Raw genomic sequence first — 27,130 nt, 5'->3', positions numbered from 1 at the left:
ACATTTTACACAAATTTTCCAGGAGAGGAACAACAAAGTCAAGAAATCTTACCCGATTGTGCTGCTAGCCGCCATCAAATCTGCAATATGGCTATCACCATTCTCCAAGAGACAGTTTTCATTCTCCGACTGGCAACAACTCCCGCTGGTTATCCCACTGCTAGCAGTACCGGCTGTATCAGTGTCTTCCGTTTGACTGGTAGGTGCAGCAGGAGATTTTTCTACTGTCTTTGGACCCGACCAGTCATCTTTCTTAACGCTGCTGCCGGAATCATTCAAATTTTTGGATAGAGTATTTGTTGAATGTCTAAGAGAAACTGAAGATCTTTGGTTCAGTGGCAATACTTCCTTTAACCGTTTTGTACTGAGGTTACAACAAGCATTCTCAAGACCTGGAGATTGGGTAACATTTTTAGGCAGAATGGTTTGAGGTTCAGCATTCCTTGTAGTCATTCGTGGTGACCGTTTTGCTCGCTTCCGGAGTCCATAAGCTGCCATGCTGGTGGGTGAGAAGTGAGGTTTTATCAAAACTCCTTTCGGACAAATAAGACGTGCCTTTTGTTGCAACTTTTGCCTGCGAGGACTGTTGCGCTTCTTCTCCAAACACAGAGATATCTGCCGACAACCAGGCGGAGAAATCTGTTGGGGTTTGGGTGCAAGGTGCTTAAAAACAGCAGATTTATTGCTTGAAAGAAGTCCTTTTGACTGTACAGTTTCATAGACAGGAAGCAGGTTTTTGGTTGGGGTCTTCTGGAGTTCTTTTTGCTTGGCTAAGGCTTCAGATATGAAAGCAGAGTTTCTGGCACTAACAATAGGGTTACTATTTGACAATAACTGGCTGGCTACTGTCGCTATAACATCGATAGAACTACTGGCAACATGGTCTGGTGATTCTGAAGAGAAGAAAAGAAAAAGTTGAAGATAAAATGGTACCATTATCATCACCACTACAATTATCACATTTATTGTAGTTCTATCACACCACAAACTATCTTTAGTTACTGTGATTGTGAGCAATGGTGGCCACTGTCAGTTTTAGAAGATAACAGAAAGAGTGTCTTCACTGGGGTAAGAGAAAACAAAAAAACAAGAGAGGAAAGAAACGTTTATAAGGCATTGGGTTGTCCATGTATGAAGTAGTGATCTGAGGAGAGGAAGGTAGTATGTTTGGTACTAGTTTTGGTTGTAGAAGTTACTGGAAAAATTGTCAAACTCAAATGTAACACTGAGATATTTGTGTCAGGGATCTACTCTGATATTTCTATAATGGTCTGATGTTATCTCGAACAAAGCAAAGAGGTTATTTAATCCATAACTGGGGGTGAAATGGAGTGGAGCTTTTGACGATCACAAACTGCTGATATCTCTGATGGCAGACCACCACAAAGTACTTGGTACATTTAGCCTGGAATTGTAGAGTTCCCTGTTAACATGTATTACCAGTGCAAGCAGAATGACAGCACACAACCACCATCACTGACACACAAAACACATCATAACACCCACAGGACACATGCTATGATTGTAGTAGTAGCATGATAGTGGAGCACTTAACAAAAAGAGGTGATTGAAAGAGATGAAGGCCAAAGAATAAGGCAAATAACTGTAATAGAGATGTAAAAACAATCTAATTCTAGCAAACCTTATTCAATAGGTCCAAAACTGACCAAGACACATGAATAAAGGTTGTTTTTTTTTATAGCACCAGATCAAACCTGATTGAGACCTACGATCAAAGGTATTTCAGCTGGGATCAACCCATCACTTTTTTTCTATCTAGGCATTGTGTACTCCAGACTACAATGTCCTTTTTCTACATAATTTAAGAGAGATGTGGCTGCTATTTCTAATAACCACAAAATGGCTCCATTAACAAAGGTGTTTTTAAAAACTACTAACAAGAACAGTAGTTCAAAATTTGTGATATAACTTCTTGAGATTTCCTCCATCTGCCAGTATAACAACAACAGACACCGTCCTTCTACACAGTTAAATGGCTAAAGAGATAACCATTCAATAGTGGAAATACTTGCCCCAATATTTAGTAAACTAATCACTTCATCCATCCCAAAAACAAAGTACAAACATAAATTAACTGACTGAACCCATCTCAGCCTGGATCATGGGACATTAAACCATAAATGATGATCACCTGATTTGTCTGGATTTGGTGAAGAATCCCTTTGTTCAAAACTGACCAATGGTGAAGCTAACTTTGATGGAGTGTTGGCACTAGAGGACAGCTGACCTGGACGGAAATCTGAGAGTATAACTTCTGATGTTGTCCCTCCACACATCAGGTGGACATTCTGAGAAATTTCTTGGCTAAAAGTGAATCAAAATAAAAGATAATTTCATTATTAGACATCTCTTCTTGTTTGTCACCAGGTCAACCACATCACAATTTTTCCAGATACAATCTAATGTGAATTTTTTGATTTTCACAATATCAAGTGTGATTTAACTCTTTAACATTCAGATCATTCTATCAAACGTAATGCTTATTCATACACACTGTTTTGAATTAATCATACATTATCATCTAGCATTGAGGTTTCAGTGATGTGATAGTTTATCTTTAGAATGACATTGTAGGCTAAGTGTGAGAAGCCAGATCTGGCCAGTTTGAATATGAAACAGGTAGAGCATTTAGGCCACATGTGGCTAAAGGGTTAATGGCAATTTAAATGCTTATTCTATCAGATCAAGAAAATACAAATAAACTTCTTTGCTGCCACTGCTATTCATATACAATATCTGTTCTTCAATATCTGAACAAGGTTCCATGATACACACATACATTATCACATTAAGGATTTCTTAATTAGTCACAGTATTTTAAACCATTAGTGAATAATTTCTAATGAAAAGTACTGCTCGTATGTTTAATCAATTTCGAAAATAATCAAGACTTTTGAGAGATTTAGTAAAACAACTCATCTTAAAACTGATGTTTAAAACATAACAAAAACGTTCTTACAAAAAATTAGGACTGAAGACAGTTAAATATAAGCAGCATAAAACAGCAAATACAAGCAAGCAAAATGGACTTCCTATGAAGGATTTCTGTAGTAACATAACTTGACAGAGTGTATAGCTCAGGGATCAGGGAGTTACTCCAGGTCTCTGCATTTATAAAAAAACAGTGCTAGTTTTATGGATATGTGATTAGAATGTTGCAAGAAATAATCACAAGATGGATTCTTCAAGCCAAGCCAATTGGCAGGAGTCTAGGGGTTTGATGAAGATCAAGATGGTTAGATAATATTCATAGTCTCGGTTAATTAAAGCAAGAAATCCAACTGGAAAGTGTAATAATAATTGCTTCTGATAAGACCCTATGGAAGAGGTGTGTGAGGACTTTACCCCCATAACTCTCTCAGGATTAGTGGGAGGAAAAAACAGAAAAGGAAAAACTGACAGTCTAATATAGTGGAACCAGAGGACATTCTTAGGCCAGGTTAAAAATAAACCCTGTGGAACCAGGGTCTGCTGTCCGGTAGGTTATTATTAAAAAAAGTGAAGAAGTACTGTTAAATGCTTCACTAAAGAACACAGTGCAATGAGAAAAGGGACAGGAAGAATTATTTATACCATCATCATCATTTCATGTCTGTTTTCTATGCTGGCAGGGAAGGATAGTTTGACAAGAACTGGCAAGTCAGAAGACTGCACCAAGCTCTGCTGTCTGATTTGGCATAATTTCTACAGCTTGATGCCCTTCCTAACACCAACCACTTTACAGAGTGTACTGGGTGCTTTTCACATGGCATTAGCAGCAGTGAGGTCAGCAAGTAACTTGCAGGAAAAGACCCCTCAACTAGGGGTAGAGGGAATAACATTGAGGGATAGAAAAAGGCGTCATGCATTAGAAGAGGACCATGGCTAACTCAGATGAGGGGAGGAGATGGTAGAAATGTGACAGGGAGAAGGCAGGGAACATATACCCAAGTTACAGAGAGATGTATATAGTGAAGTGGACAGGGGATTAGAGAGGGTGAGTGGGTGGGTGGGTGGGTGAGTTAGTGGGAAGCCACTTGATAAATAAACATTTAAACTGACATAAACCGAGTTTATGAAAACAATAGAAAATAGGTTAAGTGTTATATGGTCAACTAGTTCAGGGCTTCAAAATTGTGAAATCAAATCTTGAAAACTTTTAAATTCTCTTTTCATTAATTCTAGCAAAACACTGAGTTTAAACAAGTTTACTGTAGTGTCCTCCTTGCAAATTTGATATTCTCAAATACTAATAGGAGAGCTGACGATTAGAATTAGCCACAGGGAGTAAACAGTGGCATAAAGACAACGTAAACTTTGTAAAAGTTAAATGCAACATCATTTACAGATATAATAATTATATCATCATAGTTATATTTCTACTAACTGTGTAGACTAACCTCTCCATCATTAAGCTAGTGTTTGGAATATAACATTTTTACATAAAATTAGGATTAAAGGTTAAAATAACAACACTTTAAATAGATGGTTTTGCATCATGCAACCAGGCACACTTTGTCCAAAATCAAGAGAACTGATGAAAGAATTGTTAGAATATTGATATGTAGTAGTTGTGTACATCAAAGATTTATAAGATATAAGCATATTTTCAGATTCAATACTCACGCATCAGTTGGTACCAAGTTAACGCTAGTTATTGCAAGAGTAGGAGGTGACGAGAGGACCAATTTCTCCTTCGATGTTTGTAGATTACTTCCAACTAGTTTTTTACTCTTAACTTGCTTCCGACGGCTGTTGGGTTTAGTAGCTTTCCGTGTTAGCAGCGAGGTCTTTTCGGACGGAGGATCAATTATCAACTGTAGAATAACACAAGACAGAGAAAAATAGAAACTCACTTCATAAACATGTCCATCAAATGGTAATTACACAGTCTAATATTAAATGTCACACCACAAACTTACTATTTCACTGAACATACAATATATATACACATATATATAAATGCAGGCATGGCTGTGTGGTTAGAAAGTTCTCTTGTCAACCACATGGTTTCAGGTTCATTCTCAGTGCAATGTACCAAAGCCATATGTAAGATGTTATCTTGGTAATTACCTGGTTTCAGGTTCAATTCTTCTGCATGGTACCTTATGTAAATATCTTCCACTAAAACCTTGGGATGATCAAAGCCTTGTGAGTACATTTGGTAAACAGAATCGTCATTTAACATCCATTTTCCATGCTGAGACGCACACACAGTCTATGTATATATGTGTCTGTGTTCATGTTCACATTCTGCGATTCCGTAAAAGAAAAGACAAAAAAAAAAAAAAGAAATTTGCCAACCTAAAGACAGCAGCAGTTGTTATTTCCTGGTCAACATATCAGCCAGTACCTCCTGTTGTTTTCAAAAGTTAAATGGAATGAAAACTCCTTTACTTGAAAAACAGGTGACAGTTAACAAAAGGAAAGGCTTCTGGTTATAAATCAATGCCTCAACGGAATTTTATTTAACACTTGCAAACATATACAAGCAGACAGTGTGAATGAATGAATTAAACTAGCAGACAAAATATTTAACTGAAACTAAATCTCGTTACTGTGAAACATAACTAATTGGTTCAACTGGACGACTGACACTTGCAACTGGCAGCTTTTCTTAGGAGGGAGACTTACTCATCATGAGGTCACTTCCTTTTATAAACTGTTCTGTCCCCTAACATGTATTACATTAGTCTGAGATCTTTTCCTAATATTTAGAAAAAAGTATTGTTAAAAAGTATTCAGTTAATTCAACTTACTTTGTACCAGTTTGGAGCATCTGGGTGAGGTGAACTTCCCTCAGGAGATAAGAAGCTTTGAGCTTGACTCAGTGTCGCAGTGGGAAAGTCATCAGGTAGTTTCATAGTTTGTGCAACAACCTGTAAACCACAAAATACATAATTAAATACACCAACAGAGTTTACACAAAGCTATATACTATACAGTACTAAAACAGACCAAGATATTTCATTAGGGAACCAACTGCTTCAAATCATCAATCAATAAGCACAATCAATACAGGATATAATTTCTCTTGAAAGGGATTCCATCAAACTAAAAAGTACTAAAGTGATACCAATCTTCTTTGTGGACAAAAAGCAAGGTATATTGCAAAGCATCGCATGAATGAGGAGTTTTATTTATGAATTTGATGATGGCAATGATGATGATGATGACGTCACTGTCACAACACTTCAAAATATCATGTTGGCCATGTTCTTCATCAACCAAAATAATTGCCACTTTCTTTAAAACTCAGTAACATTAAATCAATGGACACATTCTTCTTCTGGTCTTTTGTCAATATTGATGACAATTTGATTGAAATCTATTCTAAAGAATAGCAGAATCTTCTGACAGAATTGTTTCTGTGAAATATTTCTTGTAGCATCAAAACTAGTTCTAATTTTGTACTTGGACAGTCTGAGTTGTGACACCATGCATCCGTTTGAATGTCACCAATAAAATGTAAAACTTTTAGCTTTTTATTCTCTAAAAACTTTAGAGAATTCATTCTGTGATAAGTTTGTCCTGGAACTTAAAAGTCAGCATAAACCCATTTTCCCTGACAATTTTGCTTCCAAATGATGTCATTTGAAAAACACGTTTAGATGATTAAAAGTTTTTTGAGATTCAAGAATGGTACACAAAAGACCCTTACACTGCTGGTAACTGTTACCATCAAAACAATACAGATTCAATTATTCCTTGTACCAGATTTTGTACAAAGAACCCAAGGATACAATTGTTTTCATGTGCATAATCACGATTAAGATCAAAATTCAATACGGTAACTTATAACTGCATTTACTCTTTTACTCTTTTACTTGTTTCAGTCATTTGACTGCGGCCATGCTGGAGCACCGCCTTTAGTCGAGGAAATCGACCCCAGGACTTATTCTTTGTAAGCCTAGTACTTATTCTATTGGTCTCTTTTTGCTGAACCGCTAAGTTACGGGGACGTAAACACACCAGCATTGGTTGTCAGGCGATGGTGGGGGGACAAATACAGACACACAAACACACATACATATATATATATATATATATACATATATACGACAGGCTTCTTTCAGTTTCCGTCTACCAAATCCACTCACAAGGCTTTGGTCGGCCCGAGGCTATAGTAGAAGACACTTGCCCAAAGTGCCACGCAGTGGGACTGAACCCAGAACCATATGGTTGGTAAGCAAGCTACTTACCACACAGCCACTCCTGCATTTAGCTATACTTTTTCTAAAGGTCTTAACCAGTAAACTATTTAAAAGACAAAAAATCTTATTTTTCAGTCTTACTTTTCTCTCTTTCTCTCTCTCCGCTATTTCACAATCTTATGTAAATCTGTTATCAAAGCACTTACCTTGACAGGGTTATCAACAGCTCTTTTGGAACGAAGGTTTTTTAGCCGTGCCCTGATTTGCTTTTCAGTTCGGCAGGGTAATAATAACTGTCTGATGTACATACACCTTTTAAATGAATTCACATGACGGAACTGTTCAAAGCCCAAAGCTAAAAGACTACAATGAATAAAATAAAAGCCAAAAAAAAAGAGAGGAATTAGTAAATTCATGAACATGAAGTTATCTCATAGTGAGACATTAATAATGGCTGTAAAGAAATGATGGTAAATCAAGACATTGAAATAGGTGAGGTTGTTCAGGCAGGCGTACTAAGTTGCCACTGAGTAATGAACTGATCAAGTCACTCATCATCATCATCGTTTAACGTCTGCTTTCCATGCTAGCATGGGTTGGACGATTTGACTGAGGACTGGTGAAACCGGATGGCAACACCAGCCTCCAATCTGATTTGGCAGAGTTTCTACAGCTGGATGCCCTTCCTAACGCCAACCACTCAGAGAGTGTAGTGGGTGCTTTTTACGTGCCACTGGCACGAAGGCCAGTCAGGCGGTACTGGCAAGAACATTAATAATCAATAGATATTGAGATATAACAATTAATAGATATCAGAATTTGATTTGAGAAGGAAGGGAAGCACCTGTAATACTTGAAGCCTCCACCTGTCCACAATGTCCAGCTTAAACTTCTGTAGGTTGATGTCTGGGGGAATGAGGATTGTGTGAGGAGAGAGAGAGGGGAGGGGAGGGAGAGAGAGAGAGAGAGAGAGAGAGAGAGAGATATGTAAGGCAGGAAAGAATTGTATTAAGTATTTGGTGATTGACATACTATGAAGATGACAAGAAAATGAACCAGATGCATCAGATCAGTTTGGATGCAGGAGACATGGAGCATTCTACTTTAGAAAAGTAGAGAGAAACAGTAAGGAGACACAGCACATCATTATCATTATCATCATCATTATAATTTAACATTCACATTCTATGCTGGCATGGGTTGACTGGTTTGATAAGTATCTAAGCCGGAGTACTGTCTTGAGCCTCAATGTCTACTTTAGCATAGTTTCTATAGCTGGATGTCCTTTCTAATGTCAACCACTTTACATTATGTACTGAAACTTATTTCAAGACACCAGCACAATGGTTGTAGTGTGTTAATGAGATAAGTCTTGCTGGTTTTTTATATTTTATTTTTATTTTGACATGGTCCAAAATGCTTTTTTATACAGTAACTGTACTGTCCCTGATATATGGGAAGGGGTTCATGAAATCTGTTTAGTGTAACATAATGTATACCTGAAAGAACACTGATATAACGTAATAAAGAGTCTGCGTCATGTCTTAAATTTATAATCCTCTGGCATTCTTCAGTCACACTGCCTGGAGAGTTAATTTTTGGTCCTGTTCTAATTTTGTTAATATACAGAAACATATATTAGCATCTTTGCTTGTAGCTAGCAAGTGATCAAAAATTAGACATTTGAACAGATCCGGAGCTACTCTTTTTACTCTTTTACTTGTTTCAGTCATTTGACTGCGGCCATGCTCGAGCACCGCCTTTAGTCGAGCAAGTCAACCCCAGGACTTATTCTTTGGAAGCCTAGTACTTATTCTATCGGTCTCTTTTGCCGAACCGCTAAGTTACGGGGATGTAAACACACCAGCATCGGATGTCAAGCGATGCAGGGGGGGGGGGACAAACACAGACACACAAACATATATATATATATATATATATATATATATATATATATATATATATACATATATACGACGGGCTTCTTTCAGTTTCCGTCTACCAAATCCACTCACAAGGCTTTGGTCGGCCCGAGGCTATAGTAGAAGACACTTGCCCAAGGTGCCGAACCCGGAACCATGTGGTTGGTAAGCAAGCTACTTACCACACAGCCACTCCTGCGTTAATTCATTTAATATGAATTTTTCACACTCTCTGTTAACAATCCCAGCATAGATGATGAAATTTTCATCACCTTTTTAAACTAAATCTAAACGCTGCAAGTGAGTAGTGAAGAGGAACTTCTTTTGAAAATTTTTGACCTAGTTTCTTTTGGAGAATATAAGTACATTTTTTTTCATGTTAGGCAAGGGATAACTTCCTTAAAAGTAGTCGCACCTTCCCGTCATTCCAATTTTTAAGATTTCTTCGTATCTTCTAAAATATGCAGAAAAAGTAGTACCTTTTCCTGAGTTATAAATAAATTCTCCAATTGAGTTTGCTACGCCAACTGGTGAGAACGAACATGAAGTACTTTCAGACTTCTTCATCATTAATTCCAGCAACTGTTGGTATTGTTGCTATTGTAGTTGTTATTGTAACTGCTGTTGTTGCTGTTGCAACTGCACCAGGCAAGCCAATAAGTTTTCCATGTAAATGATATTTTTCTTTGATTTCGTACCAAAAAAATTTGAACGCCTGGCGCAAGCTTCGAATATCTCATCGCCACTTTTATATCCTTAAAACGTTTGGATATATAATTTAATGAAGTGGAGATAAAATTAATGTCATCACAAGACGTACTTTTTATTTTTTACTTAGCAAAATGCAAGATTCAAAAACACCCTCTGACGTCATCAACGATATAACAATCAGACGAGTCCATCTTTTAAACACACAGGTGTGTTAATGTCTATCACTACAGCAGTAACAAAAAGCAACAGTATAATATTAGAGTGAGAAGTATAAATGTTATACATGTAGAAGGTAGTGATACCCCAATACCCACAGTTACACATACACAGGTAGATTTGTTAGTAGGCAAATATATATAGGTAGGTAAATGGATATCTAGATAAAAAGATAGATAAGTAGATAAACAGGTACATAGGTAATACGGACAGACAAGCACACACATACATACACAAAAGGAGATGGAAACACATGACCATATACACAAGCACACTCCACACACATACACAAAGACACATATGGAGACACACATACAGTCACACATAGACACACTCAAATATGCATACACAAGGAGACAGGGGTACACACACACACACACACACACACACATAAACATGTACAAACACATAAATATGCAGAATATATACATACAAGTGTACACACACACACACACACACACATGCATACACACATACATGTGTATACACATGCACATTGATGCACACAAACAAACATAAAGAACGCAGTTCCGATAATGGACAGAATCAACAACTATTGAAGAGGTTGCAACAAGCAACAAAAATTTTAGAAAAACAAAAATAAATAAATAAGTAAATGAGTGGAAATTGAACTGGTGAGTGTTAATTAATAAGGCATTGAAACAGAATGACTCTCCCCAGACACAACAAAATGTAAATATTATAAAATGAATAAAAGGAATATGGTAACTGTTTTGCTACCATTAACAAGAAATGACATGTAAGGAATTACTTGAACATGAATGCACCATGAACTTAGCTCACTGAAAACCCATTACCATTCTATAATCTTTGCACTAGAGTTTCAGGAATATTCACTCTTACATATCTCGTTGTAGCAATGCATGCTTGTTTAATTAGATACACAAACATCAGATCAGAATCCACAGGCACACACAAATTTAAAATCACCACTACTTACTTGTCTTGAGCAGGAGAAAAGGTAAGTTTAAGATTCCTGAGCTTAACTTTAGGGGTGAAGCCACATATTGGCAACAATGGCGAATACAGGAAAATATCTGACTTTGCCACAAATAACTTTTTTAGGTCTTCAGATAAACCTGCAAACAGAAATTGAAAGAACATTAGGGCAATTCTTAAAAGTTTTTTATAAATTACTTAGAAGGGGTGAAGAGTCTCTCAGTGATTAAATGTTAAGTTTGAGCAAGGGAAATTAAAAGTGAGCAGAAATAATAACACAGATAACACAATGTATATTTATGTTGATTATAAACCAAATATTAGACATTAAAATATTGGACAAACTTTTAAATAATAATAATATAAGTGAATGTTTAATATCACAACAAATTTCAGGAATTAATTTGATAGCCCCTTGACAAAGTCATTTGTTTTGTTTATTTCTAAATCTATGACTATATATTAGACCAACAGATGTCGTTAAGAGATCTTAATGTTACTCTGCCAAATCTAATGTTATTGTCATCTAGGGATTATTAGCCAAATATATTTTGTTTTATTTTCCATTGAATGATTACAATATTCAACTGATCCCAACTATATTAAAAGACAATACCACAATGAAAGATATAGATTTTTCTGTTATCTTGAGATATCATCAGTAAAGAGGTTATCAAATTCTATATTTCTAATATAAGAAGATGAACCAATTAGGGACCATATCGCATAAATAACCTTCTAACAGCATATTCTATATATATATTTGAAGTTATAGATGCATCAATACATATCCAACTGCTACACAACATATAAGCATGCAAAACCAATGTTTATTTATACAATTAACTAAAACTAATATCCACACTACCACATCCAAACAAATCCAGAATACAAACCCAGACACACATTCACAAATTTTGTATTTACCATTACTTTTACAAAAATTTTTCTTCGTCACACTTGGTTGAAATTCCTCTAGGACTTTTAAGGATCCTTCCAAGTTGCTAGCAAGAAACACTGACTTGTCCTTTGCTGGGCTCTGATTACCAAACATTTTTAATTCTTGCTGAAAATGAGAAAAATGAAAAGAAAAGAAATGGATTGGATTACTAATCAATTGTAAAAATAATATTAAGGAGAAAGAAACTGATGCCAATGATTTTTAGAGATCAAGCTCTCTCTCTCTCTCTCTATATATATATATATATATATATATATATATATATATATATATATATATATATCACTCATGCTGAGTATGTGTGTGTGAGAGGAATTTCATTAGTGCAACAGAGTTGGAAAGACCCTTACAAAGCATCAACAGTAAGCTATGAAAAAATTTTTAATCTATGCACCAAAGGGAAAAGCAAAAACTTCATCATCGGCTTATCCATCGAAGAAGACATGGTCTGACATGCAACAAAAAAAATTAAATAAAGGTATTCTATTGTGAAAATTGCCCACAACGATGGTATATTCAGCCAGTATATATTAGAATCAAAGAAAAGATAAATAAAAACATATTGATACTCTACTAAAGTAATAGATTGGCAGCAGCAACTGTGTAAACCTAATCAAGGAGGTTTTTGATCAAAAGTGTTCTCGCCATAACCATCTTTATCTTGTTTCCAACATAGTGTATCAAAGAATAAATTATCCAAAGGTTTCTTTTTTCCCTAAGATGATATTGTGTAATTTGAGGAAGATTTGGATGCCATTTCAAGTGACTAGTAGTCTCTGCAAGTCACAAATTTAATTATTTAGGCCAAATATTGGATATAGATTAATAATTCTTTACTATAGACAAGTACATTGTGGTAACAGTTATATTTCATTAATTATGGAAAAAGATCTTAAGTTTTAAGTACTGTAATTATGTCAGCCACTACTGCAGGCATGATTGTGTGATTGAGTAGTTTGCTTCTCAACTATGTGGTCTTGGATTCAGTCCCATTGCATGTCACCTTGACCGAGTGTTTTCTACTATAGCCCTGGGCCAGCCACAGCCTTGTGAGTGGACTTGGTAACAAAAACTGAAAGAAGCCAGTCATATATGTAAATGTATGTACCCTCACCTTGACAATGCATAACAGTTATAAATGAGCTTCACTGTCATACAAGCTATGGCATTCATTTCCAGTTTTCCATAAAAAACATGTCTGACCATGAGAAATATTACTTGCCTGAAACAGATGTGAATTGGGAAAAGGAAGGGCATCCAGCCATAGAAAATCTGCCTCAACATGGAAAAGTAGATGCTAAATGATAATAATTATGATGACTACTTGTAGTCAGTAAATAATTATAAAGAAGAACATTTATATTCTTGCAGGATAAGCATAATTTCTGAGAAACAGAAAGGCATACTTATTAAGAAGCAGTTGGAAGCCATTCACAGAGATTCCAGACGGGTCTGCCATTTAGCAAAACAGTGAAATAAACTTACCAAAAATTTAATGCATTGATTGCTTTCATTAATATAATCCTCTTGGCCATGGGTTAACAGTGCCAGCTGACAAAGAAGTTGGGTGTGCTGAAACGAAATGAAAAAAGAAATTAAAATTATTGATTAACAAACATATGGCTATAAATTTTGTAAAAACTTTTATAACACATATAAGTTCTGTAAAACTTTGATGGCACATAAGACACACTTGTTTTCCTAAAAAATGTCAGAAAAAGAAAATCACCCAACATATTACATGCTTTAATACACTAAAAACTTTTTCCCTAAATATGTACTGCTGAAATTGGGATGCATCTAATATGCCCATTTGTCTGTTATGCTATCAAATATCACCATCATCCTTTAACATCTGTTTTTCCATGCTAGCATGAGTTGGATGGTTTGACCAGAGCTGGCAAGCAGAAAAGCCTCACCAGGGTCCAGTCTGATTTGGCTTGGTTTCTACAGCTGAATGCCCTTCCTAACACCAACCACTTTATAGTGTGTGTGCTGGGTGCTTTTAAACTGGCACCAACACAAGCGCTTTAACATGGTGCCAACACAAGTGCTTTTTATGTGGCACTGATACAAGGCTCTTGCAGACCAATCCTATTCATCAGGGGAAGCGGCCTTAAAACTTTTGCTGTGGGAGGATGAGTCATCTTCTTGAGTACAGCAAGGCACCAGAAACAGTAAAATATTTAGAAATGAGGCAATGAGAATCATGTAATGATATTATCAGTAAGGGGACATTTGTTGTTGTTTTTTTTTCTGTTAGCTTTTTAATGAGGGGCTTTGTTATTATTTAATTTCAGGTCTGCCCTGATTGAGCAAACCTGGAGTCAAAGTATTCCAACTGAGGCCATCATGCCTTTTGCATATAACACAAGTATTAAATTGCCCAATGTGTTTTTCCATTTTTAAGATAGAAGAGTGTAAGATGAGGGAGATTTGGCTGCTATTTCTAGCAAATTGAGCAATTACAGAGATATAGGTGGATACTGATGCTGTTCTTTCTTTATACTACTTTTTGTTTAAATCACCACATATGGTATATGTATGATTCACTGTATCAGTTTAAATCAATGAACAATTCAATATATCAGTATGAATAAACCATGTCTATATACATTCTAATACATCTTTTTAAATCACCATATGTTGTTAATATTGGTTTCAAATTTGGGCACAAGGTCAGCAAGTTATGGAGAGGGAGTAAGTTGATTACATCAACCCTAGTGTTCAACTCGTTCTTATTTTATCAACCCTGAAAGGATGAAAGGCAAAGTCAACCTCAGCAGAATCTGAACTCAGAACATAAAGACAGATATGTTATCAATAATAATAATGTACAAATGTATCAGTTTAAACCAACTTCTGTAATTAACATGGGTAGAATTAAATGTATCAATTAATAAGCCATTAGATATTTCACTCAAGATCAAATAAACAGGATCAGTGATCAAATACCTGTTTCTAAAATAGTTGGACTATTCAAGATAATCACCTGATACAGGTGACAATAACTGCTATAATCATTATACCATTCAATTCTATGTTCCCTGCTGGCAGAATGGGTTGGATGGTCTGACAAGATCTAAGGACTGCATTGTGCTCCACTGTCTACTTTGGAATGGTTTCTATGGCTGAATGCCCTTCTTAATTCCAGCCACTTGACAGAGTGTACTGAGTTATGACATCAGCATTTATGAGGTTGTCATGCAAACCAGCAAGACTAAGATCCCCTTCAGTTGAGTAGGGCTACAGTAGATAAAGAGTTGGCTTTATGCTATGAGATAAGGAATCAGAGTATGAAAGAAGGGTCCAAGACAGAAAAGGTTTCTTACTGTAGAGATGCTACAAGGCTACTCATATTTTACAAGAGAGAGTGATGATGACCAGGGTGAAGTTAAGAAGAGATAATAACAGTGAAGATGTCAGGATGGATCCTCAAAATAGAGGTGAGTAGAAGTGAGTGAGGACAGGAAAGCAGGAAGGGTAGGCGAGTTAAGGTTTCAAGAGTATGTAAGAGAGGGTGAAATGATTCATCATCATCATCGTTTAATGTCCACCTTCCACGCTAGCATGGGTGGGACAGTTTCACAAGAGCTGGCCAGGCAGAATCCAGCACCAAGCTTCTGCAACTGTTTCGGCGGGATTTTTACAGCTGGATGCCCTTCCTAACACCAACCACTCAGCAGAGTGGGCTTAGTGCTTTTCATGTGGCACAAGCACAGGCGAGGTGAGTAGTGCTTTTTACATGGCACAAGCACAGGCGAGTTCATTTTTGGCAAGGTTTTTACAGCTGGATGCCTTTACTAACAGCAACCACTTTACAGTATGGACTGGGTGCCTTTAAGTAGCACCTGCACTGACAAGGTCACCAAGTACTTGCAAGACAAAGAAATGAAACTTTCAAGAGGGGAGAAGGCATTGGAGGAGGTGATCTTGTGTTGTGTGATGAAAAAGTTATAGTGAGACAGATACAGGTGTCTTGCTGTAGAGGAAGTACAAGGTTACCTGGCCAGAGAGAGAGATCAGGAATGAAGACAGAAACAAGTACACTACTGCAAAGTAAATACATGATTACCCAACCTGAGGGAAGTACAAGAGAAGGAGAGAGTGAGTGGGAGACAGCAGGATAGAGAGTGTGGCAAAATGCCAAGTACACTCAGAAGGAACCGGGATCAGAATATAAATGTGATGGTTGAGTAAAGGACCTTATAAAACTGACATTTTTTTTTTATGTAAATATATATATATATATATATATATATATATATATGGCGTTAGGAAGGGCATCCAGCTGTAGAAACTCTGCCAAATTTAGATTGGAGCCTGGTGTTGCCATCTGGTTTCACCAGTTCTCAGTCAAGTCGTCCAACCCATGCTAGCATGGAAAGCGGACGTTAAACGATGATGATGATGATGATATATATATATATATATATATATATATTTAGTCTCGATTTAATATTGTGTTGGGGAAGAATCAGATTCACAATATAGCAACCTATCACAATAAAATATTTGTTGGGTATGTACCTGTTTCACATGTTCCGCAATAATCAAAGTCTGCTCAGGTGTGACAGTAATATCTACATTTGATGGTTGACCAAATTTACAAATATCAGTCCTGAAATAAAAAAAAATAAAAACACAATAAACCAACAGGATCAAGATTGTATTTCCAAGATGTTATTCTTTAATCTATTAGCCAGGAGGGAAGGACAGTGATTATAATACTTTACAGGCCGATCAAGACTAGTGGGAGCTGAGAGGGGAAGAGGAAGGAGATATTTTCGAACTAGAGACCTGGATCCAAGTACTTACAAAAGAAAGGACTCCTCTCAGGGCATCCAAGGACCATGGGGTGGTGGTGGTGGTGGTAATATTAAACGAAGATATGAATTAAGTTACACCAATGTCTGAGCATTAGACCTTCACAAAACCCATTTATAATTAGTCACACTGAGTTGTAGGCAACAACTGGATAGTTGAGGTGATTTTGTCTTGTCTATCTACTCCCCTTTAGATCACTGATATTGTCATATACTACCTGGAGCAGAAGACATTTTACCAACCTATGAAGTGACATCATCCAAACACCTATTCCAATGGTTCTCAACCAGGGTCCGTAAGATTTTTTTGGGGGTCTACACAAGCAAAATAGTAATTTGGAGCTCCACAGTATCATTTTAAGGATTCATAGAAAAATTTGCTTTAGATGTATTTATTGCAAGAAACAGCTAGGTTTTTTTTTTCTCTAATGTTTAACATAGTCCAACATGTTTCTTGCTGGGTGAACATGAGAACATGTGAAAAACAAAATAGGAATTTTAAAGGATTTATCTATAAAACTAGTATTTAAAACATCAAATGGTTATGGAGATCCACTAGAATAAAATAGTAATCAAAGGAATCCATAGGTTAAAAATGTTTAAGAACCACTGATCAATGGAAAGATGAATGTAAACATATCTCAAAAATTACATTGGCAAAGCTATCCTACCCCATAGTTTTACTGTTTCACACCCATTTATACATGCTTACACAGGTGGAGGGGATTTATTTGTAGAAACAATTGCTTTTTACAGTAAATTTCCTTGCCTACCATGAACCATTCAACTGTAAAGTAAGAATGGAATTTGTTTTAATGTCCCCTTTTTCATATTGGCAGAGTTGGACAGATCTCCAAAATTACCAATCACTGCAATTTTGTATCATTTCATTTTTGGAGTCTGACCTCACTATCTCACTCCATGCTTCTTTGGTCAAACAAATCTCTATCATCACAGCATTTCTATTGCCAGTACATCTGTAAACTGGCATTTCTCTTGCACACTTAAAATTCATTTAATACCCAACTACCTCTCATACAAAGTAGTGTTACACTTTTAACAGATCATATTTAATTCATTTTACCTTAGTTTCTGCACATCTCCCATACTTGATGCCTGTATCTCACTACCATTCAACATTACATTTTGGGCACAAGCTTCATATAACTGCCTTTTTCACAAAGAAACTTTTTGCAGTTCATTCCTTACTACTGGAACAATCAATGCAGTTCTATTTAAATAACGTGGGTAGCAGAAACTATTGACTAATTCTTGTGAGTCATCTGAGCTCTACCACATTTCATAGCTATCTCTATTGTTAACTACTTTTAACCATTTAACACATCTGAAGTTCTGCTTGTTTATGTCTGCCAAAGACACCCATGTTTTTTGAAAGCTATCTACCCAAAAATTTTCTAGTGTCTCTACTTATATATACTTGCTCTAGAGTCACTACTTTCCCATACTTGCTCTATTCAAGTATTTTCAGAGATTTAATCCAATTTAAAAAATGTTTGTTGCATACAGAGAAAAGTAGCAAAAACAGAAAAGGAGCTCATTCTTCCCCAGTAATACTGTATCTGATGGCATAAAAGATGTATGGCCAAATTAAATGCAGCCAAATTTCAACAGCACATAGCCAGAGAAAAAAAGTTTTTAATGCATTAAAGCAAGTAATATAAACCAGACTGTATATAGGACCCAGGGTGAGTTTTTTGAGGAAAAAACGTATCTTATATGCCATCAAATACAGTACATATAGATTCAATAAACTCTCAGTGTTTATGATTGTTCTCAACCACTTCAGTTTCATTGAAATATATGTTCAACATATACTTTTGAGTGAGAAGCTCGCCCAATTTGGAGAAAGAGATTGATTGATATTTCAACACGAGATGGCAACCTTATTTACACAAAAATAGGAATCTGTGAATTGTAAAAAACAAATTAATACAACAAACCCAGTCAAAATATTTGGTTGTAACATAGTTTCTTCTTCTTCATTTGCATCCTCATTAAACAATTCATCCAACAGACCATGCAACTCTTTCTCTGAAAGGAAAAACAACACAACTTGTAAAACAGTCAAAAGTAAAAAAACTTAGGTATAATGATACCAGCCAAAAATAGTTTGTGTTACAAGAACAACCTGTATTACTTTTCTAATTTTTCATATCATCACCTTCCTTTAACTCTTTAGTATTCAGATTTTACTATCAAATGTAATGCTTATTTATTCACACTATTTAGAATTAATTATGCATTATCTGATAGCTGTGAAATTTGTGATGTGATTCTTTACTTTGGGAATATTGTGGGATAGGTGTAAGGAGCTGGATCTGGCTTGTTTTGAACATAAAGGAAGTAAAATATTAGGTTGGATACAGTCAGTTTAAATGCTAAAGGGTTAGTATCTCTTTTTCCATACTGACATGTGTTGGACAGTTCAGCATGAACTAATGAGCGAGAGAGCTGTGCCAAGCTCCAATAACTGCTTTAGTATGATGCCTACAGCTGGATGCCTTTAACACCAACCACTTTACTGAGTGTACTGAGTACTTCTTTTCATGGCACCAAATAATCACAAGACAAAATAAAACCCATGAGGAGAGTATAGTACTGAGAAATATGAAAGTATGATAGAGGGACAGGAACAAAAAGTCTAACAGTTTTGGTTCTTGAGAAAGACTATGAGTAGACCCTGTCTCCTCAGAAAAAGTGTTAATAAAAATATTTTCTAACTTATTACTCCATTCAGGTGTAAAATCGTCCTCACTGTCACTATCGTCACTTTCAGTTTCAGATACAGAAATATCTGATTCAATCTCATACACCATGTGCTTTTGTACTTCACTGATTCTTTTTCTCAATTTCTCCATATCTTCCATTGGAAAACCCTCAAATTCGGATTCACTGCTTGATAGCATGAAACTCTTATTCATTTTCAAAGTTGAAAAAATCGACGCAGAAAAAATGTGGAAAAAAATCTCTCAAAATTCACTGAGTTCAGATATCATGTCAGACAATGTCAGATACTATAACACAACTATTTACAAAATGAAATCACGTTTTCACAAATGTACTAATGAGATTTGAGTTCAAATTCACATTTAAATAACAATGGATACGCTTGGCCGGCGACAGCCAGGTTGGTTGTTTGAACCAAAAAGTTTTCCAGCTGCCTGCGGCCAGGTTAGTATCAAAAGGGTTAAGATAACTCACTTGACACACGCACCAACCGGTCATTTCTAAAGTCTTCATCATCTGGCAGTTCATTCTCAGCTTCAGCTAAGTAGTTATATTCTGGGTCGTTGGCATCATCATCGAGGGCTTCACTAGGGTCTTCTACATCTGTAATGATGAACCAAAGTGAGAAAGAATGGCAGAGAGAGAAAGAGATTATAAAAGGAAAAAATATGAATGAAGGCAGAAAAATAGAAAGGTAGAATAAGGGTAAAAAAGAATGTGATTAAAGTGGGAGAGGAACCACTGTAAAAAAGAAAGAGAAGGAAAGATGATGATATGAAGAAAGAAAGAATGAAAAGGAAAGAGAATGTAGTGAAGAGTAAATGAAAGAAAACAAATACAGAGATTAATTGACTGACCTTGGCTTTTGGTGAGTGATTTTAAAAAGTCTTTCCAATCTTTATCATTGCACTCTGTGTCATACATATCTTCAGTAATGTCAGGGGCTACAAAATGAGCCTCTAATTCAGTCAGAGACGTGTCATGCAAAGGTAGTTTAGAACGAGTTCGACGGGCAATTGTCTCTTCAGACACGTCCTCCTGTGAAAAACAAGAGTGTAAGTAATTTAGAGTACAACAGGAGAGCACGAATTGCTGCCAATGAAGAAGTACATTCAATGATTTTATTGTCTTGAATAAGACATAAGCCCCAAGTTAAATGATGTGTATATATGATGGAAGTCCTTGTTGGTTTCAATAATGGAATGTTAAAATGCTTGGTCAATGGATCTACCTATTGTGTAAGTGGCTGAATATTCACATACAGAGAGAGAGAGAGAGAGAGAGAGAGACAAGGCTGCATCTCTGAAATACATGCACAGTTCGACTGATGAGCTTCTCCTATTTCCATTTACACAGTTCCACAAATAAGGCTCAAGTTAACCTTAAGCTACAACAGAAGACAGTGACTGGGGTCATGGTCAGTTAAATCAACTCCTGTATACTATATTCATAAATTAAAGGTGCATTAAGCAGCACTGAATGAAATATAGTAATGTATAGTTTTATTTACAGTCTTCACTTCAGACAATTTGTGTAGCATATTGCTTTTCCCTGTCCAAACATACACCATCATCATCATCATCATCATCGTTTAACGTCCGCTTTCCATGCTAGCATGGGTTGGACGATTTGACTGAGGACTGGTGAAACCGGATGGCAACACCAGGCTCCAGTCTGATTTGGCAGAGTTTCTACAGCTGGATGTCCTTCCTAACGCCAACCACTCAGAGAGTGTAGTGGGTGCTTTTACGTGTCACCCGCACGAAAACGGCCACGCTCGAAATGGTGTCTTTTATGTGCCACCCGCACAAGCCAGTCCAGGGGCACTGGCAACGATCTCGCTCGAAAATCCTACGGGAGCCAGTCAGGCGGTACTGGCAACGGCCACGCTCAAAATGGTGCATCTCATGTGCCACCCGCACAAGAACCAGTCCAGGGGCACTGGCAACGATCTTACTTGGCTTGCTGGGTCTTCTCACGCACAGCACATTTCCAAAGGTCTCGGTCAGTAGTCATCGCCTCGGTGAGGCCCTATGTACGAAGGTCTTGCCTCACCACCTCAGTCCAGGTCTTCCTGGGCCTACCTCTTCCACGGGTTCCCTCAACTGTTAGGGTGTGGCACTTTTTCACGCAGCTATCCTCATCCATTCTCACCACATGTCCATACCAGCGCAATCGTCTCTCTTGCACGCCACAACTGATGCTTCTAATGTTCAGCTTTTCTCTCAAGATACTTACACTCTGACGGGTATTCACATTGACATTACACATCCAATGGAGCATACTGGCTTCATTCCTTGCGAGCTTACGTATGTCCTCAGCAGTTACAGCCCATGTTTCACTGCCATGTAGCATGGTTGTTTGTACGCATGCGTCATACAGTCTGCCTTTTACTCTGAGTGAGAGTCCCTTTGTCGCCAGCAGGGGTAAGAGCTCTCTAAACTTTGCCCAGGCTATTCTTATTCTAGCAGCTACACTTTCAGCGCACCCACCCCCACTACTAACTTGGTCGCCCAGATAGCGGAAGCTATCAACTACCTCTAGTTTTTCACCCTGGAATGAGATAGAAGTTGTTTCCTGTTTGTTTACAGTCTTTATTGCACCTGAACATCTGCCACAAACAAAAACTAACTTGCTAGTTAACCTGCCTTTGATGTTGCTGCACCTCTTATGTGTCCATAGCTTGCACCGGGTACATCTTATAGAGTTACTACCTACTCCTTTTCTACATACTGAGCAGGGCCATCTACCTGAAGGGGTTTGTGTTTTATCTACCTTCCTACTTATTAGGATTTTGGTTTTAGCTAGGTTGACTCTAAGGCCCTTCAATTCTAGACCTTGCTTCCACACCTGAAACTTCTCCTCTAGTTCTGATAGTGACTCCGCAATTAGGGCAAGGTCATCAGCATAGAGGAGCTCCCAGGGGCAACCTGTCTTGAACTCCTCTGTGATTGCCTGGAGGACTATGGTAAATAAGAGGGGGCTGAGGACGGAACCTTGGTGGACCCCTACCTCTACCCGGAATTCATTGCTGTACTCATTTCCAACCCTCACCTTACTGGCAGCATCTCTGTACATGGCTCGCACAGCTCTCACTAACCATTCTTCTATCCCAAGTTTCCTCATTGACCACCAGATAAGGGATCGGGGGACCCTGTCAAAGGCTTTCTCCATGTCAACGAAAGCCAGGTACAGAGGTTTATCCTTAGCTAGGTATTTCTCCTGCAACTGTCTCACTAGAAATAAGGCATCAGTAGTGCTTTTACCTGGCACAAACCCAAACTGCATCTCATCTAAATTGATTCGCTCCCTAATTAGTTGGGCTATGACCCTCTCTGTAACTTTCATAACCTGATCTAACAGCTTGATGCCTCTGTAATTATTTGTATCTAAAGCGTCACCTTTACCTTTGTAGCAGTTGACTATGATGCTGCTACACCAGTCATTGGGTATGACTCCTTCGTGTATCACCTGGTTCGTAATACGGGTGACTAGGCTATAGCCAACACTGCCAGATATTTTGAGCATCTCTGCAGTGATTCCTGATGGGCCGGGGGCTTTCCCGGTCTTCATACTCTTAATTGCTTTATCTACCCTGGTACTATCAACTCGGATAGCTGGTCCCTCTATTGGGTCGACATACGGCAGGCTCTCTTTCTCCCATTCATTCTCTTTGTTAAATATGACAAGATAACTATATCATATTCATAAGGTTACGAAAACATTGAATCTGAGCAAACAATATCATCAATACTTATCTAACAATAACAATGGAGTTAATATAGACAAAAGAGAGAGGAACTGGATTAAATGTTTTCATAGTTCAGTAGTACCTAATCTTTCTGAGTTCAAATCCTGTTGGGAATGATTGTACTATTCAAAAATGTTATGCCAATGAAAAATCACATCAACAAACTCAGCCATTGTCTCCTAGGTAAAAGTATTCGTCCAGAATCATTACTAACCTTCTTATCTTCATCATCCGTCTCAGTCAAAGATTGTTTGCAATTTTCGGTCAGTGTTGTCATGGATGATTTCATGAGATGCAAGTTAGGAGAACATGTTAACGAGGAATTTAAACTTTCGGTGTCATCATCACTTTCAATCTACAGAAAAAGAAAAGAAAAAAAACTAATTCAAAAGAGGTACAAGTTTTCGCAAACAATAGGAAGGTAGTTAGAGTAGTCAGCAATTTTATAACATTCTATGATATCTAGAAGAGAAGGTGATGTTAGTGGTGATGACAATATTCCTGCCAGCAAAGGAATAACAAGTTTGTTAACCAATACAGATCATGTGACCATTTTGATTTTCAGTTGCAAGTAGTGCATTTACACCACCAATACTCCTAGAGGAAAAGAATAAACATCACAACTATCCAAGTATGATACAGGTACACAATCCTTTATCTGGAAATCTAAAATCCGAGAAGCCCCACAAAACAACTTTTTTTTGTGGAGGCTGCAGCGTGTCATAGCAGGGGTCATGCACAAACAGCTTTCTTCTGAACAAATTTACAATGCTGATGAAACAACTTTGTACTGGCACTATATTCCAAGAAAAAAACCTTAACAACAACAGATGAGACAGCACCAGCAGGTTTTAAGGATGCTAAAGAAAGGTTAATTATTCTTGGATGTGTTAATGCAGCAGGCACACACAAGGTGAAGTTGGAGGTCATTGGAAAAAGTCAATGTCCAAGATGTCTGAAAGGCCTAGTTAATTTACCTGTGCATTATTACGCAAACAAGAAAACAGGGGTAACCTGATAAATATTTTCTGAGTAGTTCAATAACCACTTTGTACTCAGGGCAAGAGCTCATTGCAAGTAAGCTGGACTGGAAGAAAACTGTAAAATTCTATTGTTCCTGGACATCTTCTCTACACATTTCCCTGCCTCCCAATACATCTATTTTACAGCCGTGTGATCATGGAATTTTATACTCCATGAAGAGCAACTATAAAAATCATTTTATGAACTGTGTGCTTGATGCAGTCAACAAAGGAATAAGAATACAAGACTACCTGAAAGAGTTCATTGTCAAGGATGCCATCAACACTGTTGCGAATGCTTGGAATGATGTTGATAAATCAACAGTAAGAAATGCTTGGCACAGGACTTGGCCAATAACAATGTTTGATGAAACCGACCCTATAGATAATGAGTTTAGAGGATTTCGTGTGACTAATGAGATGAAGATGATATCAAAACTCGTAACTTATGCTAAATTTTCATCATGCGGAAGTGTAACTGAGCTAGAAGAAGCAGACATTGAAGAAATGCTAAACATTGACAATGATGCACCTGTTATGCATTCCTTGAGTGATGGGGAAATTACTGAAATGGTGTTAAATATGGATAAGAATGAAGACAGTAATGATGATTACACAGAGAACACAGGGGAAAAAATTCCTATAGATGATACAGTGAAAATTTGTTATCTTAATAGCTGGCCTTCAACAACATGCATTTATCAGTGAACAACAGATTATGGGAGTTGCTTCAGTTGACTTTGGCATGGTGTCTATGGCTGAATGCCTTTTGTAATACCAACCACTTTACATACAGTATGCATTGGAGGCTTTTTTGTGCTACCAGCACTAGTGAGGTCCCCATGAAGCTTGCAAGAATACATATCCCAAGCAAAGCTAGAAGATGTGAGGTTAAATTCCTCAAATATATAAACTTCACAATTGCCAATTCCTTGAATATATAAACCAAGCAGCAAGAATATTTCTAACAAACAATAAAGTACTCACCTCTGCCGTGATATCTTTTTCTGGGTTATAGTCATCATCCTCTTCATCTTCATTGAAAGGGATATCCAAGATACTTACTTTACTTTCTGATATTTTGTTGGAGGGCAATGGCCATGGAGTCATCATTCCCTGAAAAATAAATATTTGACAAAATATTAATATTCCAGAGGTTATAAAGGAAAATACAAAATAGAGAAAACAAAAAACAGTATAATTTAATGTCCAAGTAAAATGTATAAAACATAAATGTTTAACTTTATTTTACTTTCATTTGCAATTAAGGTGAATTTTTTTCCTCAAATCATTAGGAAATTCATTTAACTGTTTTTCAAGAGTGTGTTTAAAAATATCTTTAACAAAATAAGGTAAATGTCAGAACATTAAAACATAAAAAGGTGCAGGATGTCCCAGAGAAATAGGGTAATTTGAGACATACATGTTCAATAGACTTATGGAAAACTTGTGGATGGACTGTAGAATTTTGAAGTAATGACCAGCACATAAATTGCTTTGAAGGTATAGCCATGAAGGTTCTAGGTCCAATCCCACAGTGTAGCATCCTGAGGTAAATATCTTTTGCAATAGTTTTAGGTTAACCAATCCCTTCTACATGAAATTAGGTCAATAAAAACTATGCAGCAGCCTTAAGACCAAAGTGTAGTGTGTGTGCGTATATATACACATATATATAAATCAAAAGTAACACAAGTGATAATGTAACAAACGGCAAACAAGACAGAAACAAAATACACTGTTCCATGATAGAAGTGGAAAGTAATTGAGAAATCCACACCTTATATTAATGGATTGAATAAATGTAGGCTTTGTTTAGCTGAAAGAGCACAGATCCTGTTCAGATCTAACTTGTTGATATGTTTCCAACCTTATAATTTAAGGTCTAAGGAGGATAGCTCTTTTACCTTTTTACATTTATTTTTTGTGTTTTAATTTTCCAAGGGAAGACACTTGCCCAAGGTGCCATGCAGTGGGACTGAACCCGGAACCATGTGGTTGGTAAGCAAGCTACTTACCACACAGCCACTCCTGCATATATACATACGTACATACATATATAAACATCATCATTTAACAACCATTGTTCATGCTGGCATAGGTTGGACAGTTTCCCCAGAGGTGGTAAGCTGAGGGGCTGCACCAGACTCCAGTCTGATTAGACATGATTTTTGCAGCTGGATGCCCTTCCTAATGCCAACCACTCCTAGAGTATAATGGGTGCTTTTATGTGCCACCAGCACGGGTGCCAGTTGCATGAAACCAGTATCTGCCACAACTAGAATTTCACTTGGCTTGATGGGTTTTCTACTGAAGCACAGCATATTACCAGCACAAGTGCTAGTTACTTGACACCAGCATTGGCCACATAGCCTCCATGAGGCCCAACACTCAAAATTTGCTTTTTACGTGCCAGTTACGTGACACTGGCATTGGCTACGATGATGATTTCACTTTGCTTAACAAGTCTTCTCAAACACAGCCTATCACCAAAGGTGTTAGTCACTAGTCATTGCCTCTGTGAGACCCAACGTTCAAAGATCATGCTTCACTACCTCGTTCCATGTCTTCCTGGGTCTATCCCTTCCACAGGTTCCCTCCACAGCCAGAGATTGGCACTTCACACAGCTATCCTTGCCCATATGCATCACACAATTATACCAGCACAGCTATCTCTCTTGCACACCACATCTGATGCCCAACTATTTTGATAAAATACCTATTGAAATCATCTGAGGGGACACATCTACACCAAGGGATACACCTAAACCAGATGTTCAGAATCCCAACTGAGAGGGATCGATGCTAGATGGTTCGAGACAATTGTAGTAATAATCAGTAAAGATTCTTGTAGCTCCC

General features: G+C 37.2%; 1 protein-coding gene across 3 annotated transcripts in view; it reads right to left on the bottom strand.

The window, feature by feature from the left end:
• Nucleotides 1–27,130, bottom strand: part of LOC106875903 (GON-4-like protein) — a 78,562-nt gene that overhangs the window by 37,276 nt on the left and 14,156 nt on the right. For 2 of the 3 annotated variants that reach the window (XM_089358785.1, XM_089358786.1), the window contains exons 5-18: nt 25,259–25,387; nt 23,464–23,604; nt 20,356–20,536; nt 19,973–20,101; nt 18,712–18,802; nt 16,455–16,545; nt 13,410–13,496; nt 11,891–12,029; nt 10,965–11,103; nt 7,361–7,517; nt 5,760–5,879; nt 4,627–4,817; nt 2,153–2,325; nt 53–893 (exon numbers count right to left, since the gene is read on the bottom strand). In XM_089358785.1, coding sequence (XP_089214911.1) covers nt 53–893; nt 2,153–2,325; nt 4,627–4,817; nt 5,760–5,879; nt 7,361–7,517; nt 10,965–11,103; nt 11,891–12,029; nt 13,410–13,496; nt 16,455–16,545; nt 18,712–18,802; nt 19,973–20,101; nt 20,356–20,536; nt 23,464–23,604; nt 25,259–25,387 — 2,609 coding nt within the window. The remainder of the gene's footprint in view (nt 1–52; nt 894–2,152; nt 2,326–4,626; nt 4,818–5,759; nt 5,880–7,360; nt 7,518–10,964; nt 11,104–11,890; nt 12,030–13,409; nt 13,497–16,454; nt 16,546–18,711; nt 18,803–19,972; nt 20,102–20,355; nt 20,537–23,463; nt 23,605–25,258; nt 25,388–27,130) is intronic. The other variant, XM_089358787.1, reaches the window with a different exon arrangement.

Source organism: Octopus bimaculoides, chromosome 10 (genome assembly GCF_046866305.1).
Source record: "Octopus bimaculoides isolate indiv1 chromosome 10, ASM4686630v1, whole genome shotgun sequence".
NCBI classification, from domain to species: domain Eukaryota; kingdom Metazoa; phylum Mollusca; class Cephalopoda; order Octopoda; family Octopodidae; genus Octopus; species Octopus bimaculoides.
Note: the sequence above shows the minus strand (reverse complement) of the source record. Positions and strands in the feature narration are given on the sequence as shown.